Here is an 8,760-nt window from a genome sequence, read left to right on the forward strand (position 1 = left end):
GTGTATGCAGGGTGTGTGTATGGGGTATGCAGGGTGCGTGTGTGAGGTATGCAGGGCGTGTGTATGGGGTATGCAGGGTGTGTGTATGGGGTATGCAGGGTGCGTGTGTGAGGTATGCAGGGCGTGTGTATGGGGTATGCAGGGCGTGTGTATGGGATATGCAGGGCGTGTGTATGAGGTATGCAGGGCGTGTGTGAGGTATGCAGGGCGTGTGTATGAGGTATGCAGGGCGTGTGTATGAGGTATGCAGGGCGTGTGTATGAGGTATGCAGGGCGTGTGTGAGGTATGCAGGGCGTGTGTATGGGGTATGCAGGGCGTGTGTATGAGGTATGCAGGGCGTGTGTATGGGGTATGCAGGGCGTGTGTATGAGGTATGCAGGGCGTGTGTGAGGTATGCAGGGCGTGTGTATGAGGTATGCAGGGCGTGTGTGAGGTATGCAGGGTGTGTGTATGGGGTATGCTGGGCGTGTGTATGCAGGGTGTGTGTATGGGGTATGCAGGGAGTGTGTATGCAGGGTGTGATGCCCTCTCTCTGGCCTGCAGTCCCTCCGGCTGCACGTTCTGGGGGAAGAAGCCCTGGAGCCGTAAGAAGAAGATCCTGTGGCAGTTGGGCACGCTGGTGGGCGCCCCCGTGGGCATCGCCCTGATCGCCGGCATCGCCATCCCCGCCATGATCATCGGGATCCCCGTGTACGTGGGGAGGAAGGTGGGTCACGCCGCCGCGCGGCTCGGGCTGGTCTTTGGGGGTTCGTTAGCGGGACGCTTCTCAGACCAGAGAACTTCTCACTGGATCTAATGTGAGCAGCACTCTGCTCAGCCCTGCCCTGCTCCACCATGTTAACTTTTAACATGCTACTCTCAGCATACAGCATAACCAGCATTGCTGCCACTGTCACACGCGAGGAAAGGTATTGCTAGCATTTAAGTGCAGTCTGCACACCGTTGCCGGCAGTAATGTGCAGCGAGAGGAAGTGCCTCGCCAGCTTTGACGTAGAACATGGACAAAGGCACTGCAGGTGTTAACGCAACACGAAGATATTCCGCCTTTCTCCACCTCGCGTTAGATGTGGCCAAACTGCTGCTCTGCAGATAAAATTCCTTTTTAGGTCTGCGAGCCGGAAGATAAGGATGTTCTGTGATAAACGGGAGGGAGACGTTTTCTTGGAATCGTTGTTGATCCACAAGCCTGATGTGCTGTGAAGTTAAAGCACAGATGAAAGAAGTGTATTTATTTGCACTAAAGCATGACAGCATGAAAGAGTAGTTGGCTGCAGTTAGTGTTTGAAAATGTGTAATCTGTTTGGTGTGTCACCTAATGACATCACAGCAGTGTGTCCTACACAGTTTGTGAGTCATTTGTGTGCATCTGTGGGAATCTATAGTGCTGCTGGACTGCTGGAATAGTCTATTTGTAATCTGATTTGAGGGGTGTGGTCTTGAACAGGTAGCGCACCACTGCATTGGTTAACAGGACTTTGTCCCCCCCCCAGATTTACAATCGCTATGAAGGCAAGGACATCTCGAAGCACAAGAGGAACCTGGTCATCGCCGGGGGCGTGACTCTGTCTGTAATAGTGTCTCCAGTGGTGGCTGCAGTAACTGTCGGTAAGTCAGAGAACTTCTCGCCGGACCTAATGAAGAACAGGGGCATGATGGGAGGGCCTGCAGTCAACACCTGCTCATATCGGGTAATGTGAGCGGTGCCAAAGAACTTTAAAGATAAATGTGAGTTTATAAAGTGATGCAGAGTATACTGGAAGTTTGTTTCCCAGCTTGTCCTTGTACATTTTTGCCCTTTCAAGTTTGACATCACAAATCTGTGATTGGAATGTTCTTAACTGGACATTCTAATGCTGATGTAAGAATCACTGCTGGTAACTGAAGGCAATGGAATTCTGGAACATTGACATTCCAAAAAACCTACTCTTTGAAAGGCTAAATCTCGACAGAAATACAGTAACCAGCTCATAATGATAAACATAAAAAATGCATATCAGTGTAGAATGAATGAATGGAGTATTGCTGGTTGTGCCTGGTATCACCACAAGTTCAACCAGTTCGCCTAGAAACGGAGCACTTGCACAGTGCCCCCTGCTGGTGGTGCTGTGTTGACGGCTTTTTCCTGCGTGTGCTGGGGCAGGTATCGGGGTGCCCATCATGCTGGCGTACGTGTACGGCGTGGTGCCCATCTCCCTGTGCCGCAGCGGGGGCTGCGGCGTGTCGGCTGGCAACGGCAAAGGGGTGCGCATCGAGTTCGACGACGAGAACGACATGAACGCCGGCGGCGGGGTGGCGGCCACTGGTGAGGAAACCCCCGGCGCTACGGCGCACTGCCTTAGTCATGTGTTCCCTGGAGCCTCTCTCTGCTTTAACCCCTTCGAGCAAGTCCCCTAGCGGTCCGGACATCGGCGTCCTGAGATTGTTCAACTCAGACTTTAAGTGCTCCTGCAACCAAACTATGAGTGGAAACGACAAACTCTGTGTTTCTAGCTGTATTGGTAGACAGTCCACGACAGTATGCAAAATATGGAGTTTCTAAGTGCCGCCATTGACAGAAGTAGTTAGTCCATTTATCAAGCACCTCCTACCCAGTCTCATCTGCAACTAGCGCTCCACATTGGACAATAATGTCTATCTTGGAGTTCATAAAAATACTCTTTCGCCACCAAATTTGTATTTCGTCATAGAAACAAGATAAAGCCAACGGTAAGCCTGAAGGTGAAATAAACTAGAGGATTTCTTGTGTTATCATACCATGTCATTCTACTATCAATGTCTGCAACTAAATCTGGAATAAATATACAATCTTACCATTGATTTTACACGTAGATGTCCCTTTCAACATTCAGTGGTCATTTATTGTCTTGAACCATGCGTTTGAGAAATAAACATGCAAATAGAAAATGGGTGGGTATGTACATCGGCCCCACGCAAAACCACACTGTCTGAGTTTTTGAACACCTAAGATCTTTTCAACGTTTTATTGCCTTATAGGAAAAAAAGTTTTATTTTAACGAAGCAAAGTAGCCTTGTGCAGAATTACGTATTTACCTGAGCGCACGCATTAAAAAATTTAGCTATGGCTTTCTGTATTTCTACGCAGAAAATGGTTCCTCTATTTGTAGCTATCCTAAACCTGAAAACTTATCGACTTTAAAAAATAAAAAAAAAAGACTTTATAGACAATATTACTTGTTGTACCAGCGTTAATTTTAATGCAGCCTCGCTACTGCTGCTGCTGCGGCTGGTTCACCGTCTCCTGCCCCCCTCAGTCTTCCTGCCAAGTACGCTGGGAAGGTTCTGCGGAGAGAATTTCTGTGACTCACTGATTCCTAAAGCAGAACCGCCCGGGCTCCAAATGGAATATTTCAGATGCCGAGATCGCAGTCTAAATAAGAGCCCCGAGAGAAGAATGTCTCCTGCTGTTTTTCTGACTCGTTCTTCAGTCCATCACCCCATCTGCTCTGGCCTCCTAATGCAGCTCTGCTCAGCTTCAGACTGGGGCCCTTTATGGAGATGTGCTGGGTTAGAGCATTGGGCTACATTATAGCATTGGGCTACATTAGAGCATTGGGCTACATTATAGCATTGGGCTACCTTATAGCATTGGGCTACGTTATAGCATTGGGCTACATTATAGCATTGGGCTACTTTAGAGCATTGGGCTACATTATAGCACTGGGCTACATTAGAGCATTGGGCTACATTATAGCACTGGCCTACATTATAGCATTGGGTTACATTATAGCACTGGGCTACATGAGAGTATTCGACTACATTATAACATTTGGCTACAGTAGAGCATTGGGCTACATTATATTCTGCCAGTGTGCTGACTGAAATGCTAACTAAACAAACGGAATACAAGGCCTCACTAATCCCGCCTCTCCCCTCCCCGCCCCGCCCCTCAGACAGCACCTCGGTGGCGGAGACGCGGAACAACCCGAGCATCGGCGAGGGCAGCGTGGGGGGTCTGACGGGCAGCCTGAGCGCCAGCGGCAGCCACATGGAGCGCATCGGCGGCATGCGCGACAACCTGAGCGAGAACGCCAGCACCATGGCGCTGGCCGGGGCCAGCATCACCGGCAGCCTCTGCGGCAGCGCCCTGGGGGGCTGCTACAACAGGTGGGCCCCGTTTCACACACGCGTGTGTACACGCATACACTCTCACTCACATACACACACACTCTCACTCACATACACACACACACTCTCACTCACACACACACACACACACACACACACACATACACTCTCACTCACACACGTGCACACACACACACACGCACACACTCACACAGTCCCGTACTGCTAACCTTGTGAGGACTTCCCATTGGCTACATGAATTCCGCAACCTCTAACCCTAACCTTAACCTAATTGTAACCCTAACCCTAAGTCCTAACTCTAAAACAGCCTCTTGACCTTGTGGGGACCAGCAAAAGGTCCCCACAAAGATAAATTTTCCTCATCTTTCTATCCTTGTGAGGACATTTGGTTCCCACAAAGATAGTGTTACAAGTTCACACACACACAGACACACACACGCACACACACACTACAAGTGATGCTGCTCTTAGACACACACAAGTTTACACACCAATACAGACAGGTACCACACCTTTTAGACACAAATAAATGAGGTGAGGCCCCGTGTGGATGGGGTACGGGTGTGGCCCCTGTGGGTGGGGTATGTTCAGGTTGGAGGGGTGGTCCTGTGTGTGGGTGGGGTATTTCGGGTCGTGTGTGTGTGTGTGTGTGTGTGTGTGGGCGGGGTAAAGGGGGGTGTCCCGTGTGTGGCTGGGGTATTTTGGATCGTGTATGTGTGTGGGCGGGATAAGGGGAAGTATCCCGTGTGTGGCTGGGGTATTTTGGGTGGTGTATGTGTGTGGGCAGGGTAAGGGGGGGTGTCCCGTGCACTCACACCCTGCTCTGCCCTGCGTGTCCCAGGCTGGAGGTGCAGGCGGACATTCAGAAGGAGCGCTGCAGCCTGAGCGGGGAGTCAGGCACCGTCAGCCTGGGGACCATCAGCGACAACGCCAGCACCAGGGCCATGGCCGGCTCCATACTCAACTCCTACACGCCCCTGGACAGGTGTGTGTGTGTGTGTGTGTGCACGCGTGCGTGTGTGAACCGAACAGTGTGCGTGTGTGTGTCTGGGCGTGGGTGTGTGTGTGTGTCTGTGTCTGTGTGTGCGCATGCTGCATTGCTGTTAGCTAATAGATTTGGCTTTGACAGGAAGTGTCTAAATCAAGCGTGTGGTACTGCATGCAGAGTGCTGTTGCTACGCTGGGACTGTGCTGAATGAATCAGCACTCAGTACGATGAACTACTGTGCGGTTCACTGACTGCCCGGTGAATGAGTAATGAATGAGCAAATGAGTAATTAATGAGTAATGAATGAATGAATGAGTGAGTAATGAATGAGTTAATAATTAATGAATGAAAGTAATGAATGAATGAGTTAATTAGTAATGGATGAATGAATGAGTAATGAATGAATGAATGAATAATAGATGAATGAATAATTAATTAATTAATGAGTAATTAATGAGTGAGTAATGGATGAGTTAATAAGAAATGAATTAATGCGTGAGTAATGAATGAATGAGTAATGGATGAGTTAATGAGTAATGAATGAATGAATGAGTAATGGATGAATGAATGAGTAATAGATGAATGAATGAATGAGTAATGGATGAATTAATAAATAATGAATGAGTAATGAATGACTGAGTGAGTAATGAATGAATGAATGAGTTATGGTGAATGAATGAATAATGAATGGATGAGTGGTTCTGAGAGTGCTGTGTGCAGAGGGCCTGTTCCACAGCTGCTGTCAGTGACGCCTCGTTCTTGCGCGTTTGCAGAGACGGGAACAGCATGGAGGTCCAGGTGGACATCGAGTCGAAGCCCGGAAAGATCCGGCACCACAGCGGGGGCAGCAGCGTGGACGACGGCGGCGGGCGGGGCGGGGGCGGGGCCTACGCCTCGGGCTGCCCCGCCGAGGGCCGGCGCGGCTCGGCCAAGTGGGTCAAGGAGCCTTCGTCGTCCTCCTCCTCCTCCTCGGGGAAGAAGAGCAAGGGGAAGCTGCGGAAGCGGGGCGGGGGGGGCGGCGGGGCGCGGGAGGGCCGGGAGGACGCGGACGCGCGGCTGCTGCGGCGGCGGCGGAGCGGCGACTCCAGTGGGCCCGACTCGCCCTCGCTGAGCGACAGCGTGCCGTCCGTGGCCGAGTCGCTGAGCGGCTCCGAGGCCGAGGGCGCCCGCACGCCCCTCGGCCCCGCCCCCGGCCCCGCCCACCGCCCCGCCGCCGCCGTCAGCCCCCTGCCCGAGGTGGAGAACGACCGGCTGGAGACCTGCCCCTGCCCCGCCCCCTGCTCCGAGGCCACGCCCCTCCGCCACATCTGCCCCGCCCGGCCTGAGTCCCGCCCGCCCAGCCCCGCCCGGAACGCCAGCGTTCAGACGGACATCTAGCGCCTTCCGCGCACCGCTGGCCCAGGGACTCGATCTCACGCTGTGCCGCTAACCGCCGCGAGCGCTCGGCGCTAGCTTCACTCCTGTCAGAGGAGGCCGCCGCTGGATCTTACTTCACCTCTCATTCTTATCCTCTTTCCCCAGCCAGCTTTTCAGACTGGAACCTTTGGTTTGTGCCGATTGGAAACAGGGTAGGTCCACAGTGCAGGCCGGGCCGGTTGAGAGGCGGTGGTTTGGGGCGGGTAGCAGGTAGGCTGAGGGACTGCCTCAGAGTCCGCTGCAGAGCAGGAAGTGAGGCGTGCGACGTAGAGCCGTCTCCCGACTGTGAGCTGGTCTCCACCGTAGATGCGCAGTACCCTAGATCGGCCCTCGCAGCTTAAAGCAGGGGTCACACGTGCTGGACGGCCATATTCGAGCAGGTCTGCTCTGCTGTGTATCTACCCTTAGGGGGGTGGCTTGGCGCTCCGGAGTGTCGGGTCCGTTTTTGGGGGCTTCTTTAGACATGAGGAGAGAGGAGCGGTCCGGTCAGTCCGTAGCGGCGTTGGCGGTGACCCCTCAGGTCCGCCTGTGGGGGGCGCTGTGGTTCAGGAGCACCGCAGTGCCACCGCCCTCCACGCAGAAGCCTCCGCAATAGCGCTGCACCAAGACACAAGTATTGTGAAACGATCCAAATACTGCTCAGTATACGTGCATTTTATTAGGGACCAGGCAGAGCTGTTTTTCACGTGTTTTTTTTTCTTGACGATTCAGTAAGTGATCCAGTTGTTGTGAGGGCGTGACTCTTCCTTCGTTTTGGAGGAGTGGGGCCACAGGAGCCGTGGGGCCACAAGAGCCGTGGGGCCCGCGACTGGGGCTGGGGGATGGTTGCCGAGGGCGACAGCATGTTGGTACCGGGGGTACGGTGTCGGTGTTACAGGTAGAGCAGGGCTCTCTCTCTGACCTCTGCTTTTCGCAGAAAGCCATTGTTTTAATCTGACGGACGTGCAGCAGAGAATATGTCCTCCCTGAAGTACGGGGGGGCGGGGGGGGGTCGCTGAAGAACCAGGATCGGGGGGGAAAATGGCCACCGCTTCAGTTTTCTCCCCAGGAGTCGAAGGTCCGGGACTTCTGCCAGCGGTCTCTAGGACCGCGACCGCCAGCGTTCAGCGTTCAGCTTGCAGGAAAAGACTGACTTTTGTATCTGTTGACTCATTGGTGCCTTGGAAAACCTCTTTTTTTTTCTTTGTATCTCCATTCTGTGTCTTCGAAACGAGAGAGCGGTTTGCTGAGAACGTCCGACGTCCCGTCTGGACACTCGTTAGGTTATTCGCCTGCCACGGTCGTGACGCAACGCGTACCTTACTTTTTTTAAAAATTGCCTACCAAAGACAGCACTCGGGCTCTTGTCCAATCGTATTCCTGAAACCCTTGACGAAGGTCTGTCCAGCAGGTGCTCCTCGTTGGGCTGAGCGTCACCAATTCGGGCTGCTTCAGTGGGGTGGGGGGGGAAAAAAACGCCAGAAATGTACGTGCGGCCATTTTGAAAATGCCTACAATCGCTTGCGCTGGGCCCTGGTCACTGGCCCTGTCGATCCCAGCTCCTCTGGCGATGCACAGAGGTGCAGAGGGGGTTTGGGTTGCAGGTGAGCTGGAGCTTACTCCTGTTAAAGTTCCGATCCTGGTGCTGCTCCATGAAAACTCTGGACTGAAATGCCACAAGCTGCAGGTTTTTTCCCCCCCCCTCTCCTTTTTAAGTTTCCAATTTCTTTACTATACTTTGGTTACTAGTGCCAGGTATCATTTCTGATTTTGTGCATAACAGCTTATGGTATTTGTATATTTGTTTGCTAATTTTCTTTATAATATGCGTGTAAATGCATATTCAAAATTAAAATTATAAAAAAAGCTCTGTGAGTTTGCCTGTATTCTCTTCCCCCCCTTTTTCGGCTGGTTAAAATAATAGGAACTGGGACAGTCACAAGTGGTTTGATTCATGTTTCGACTGGAACATCAGAGGACATCCTGGTGATTGTTTGTGACTAATTTGTTTTCACGACTCAAGTGTCACCATTCACTATGGCTTCAAATAAGATTCCTGCGTGGAACACAATATTTCAGTGACTGCTGTGGCTTTGAAAATATTTTTTTACTCTGAGGTAAAGGTCCTTCGGGGTAATATCATTGCTGCCATGGTTACTGTTGCTAGCCCACACCCCTGAACCGAACACAGCCGAAGTTCTATTCCGATTACCATGGTAATATTTGGAGCCAAGGCCCCATCGAATTCACACTGAACGATGAAAAGCTT

General features: G+C 52.0%; 1 protein-coding gene across 1 annotated transcript in view; it reads left to right on the forward strand.

Annotated features, from left to right (window-relative positions):
• Positions 1-8,359, forward strand: part of LOC118233863 (E3 ubiquitin-protein ligase RNF19A-like) — a 36,860-nt gene extending 28,501 nt beyond the window's left edge. The window contains exons 5-10 of the mRNA XM_035429910.1: positions 545-707; positions 1,492-1,606; positions 2,142-2,303; positions 3,913-4,126; positions 4,950-5,093; positions 5,870-8,359. Coding sequence (XP_035285801.1) covers positions 545-707; positions 1,492-1,606; positions 2,142-2,303; positions 3,913-4,126; positions 4,950-5,093; positions 5,870-6,473 — 1,402 coding nt within the window. The 3' untranslated portion in view covers positions 6,474-8,359. The remainder of the gene's footprint in view (positions 1-544; positions 708-1,491; positions 1,607-2,141; positions 2,304-3,912; positions 4,127-4,949; positions 5,094-5,869) is intronic.
• Positions 8,360-8,760: the final 401 nt, after the last annotated feature.

Source organism: Anguilla anguilla, chromosome 8, assembly GCF_013347855.1.
Source record: "Anguilla anguilla isolate fAngAng1 chromosome 8, fAngAng1.pri, whole genome shotgun sequence".
Taxonomy (NCBI): domain Eukaryota; kingdom Metazoa; phylum Chordata; class Actinopteri; order Anguilliformes; family Anguillidae; genus Anguilla; species Anguilla anguilla.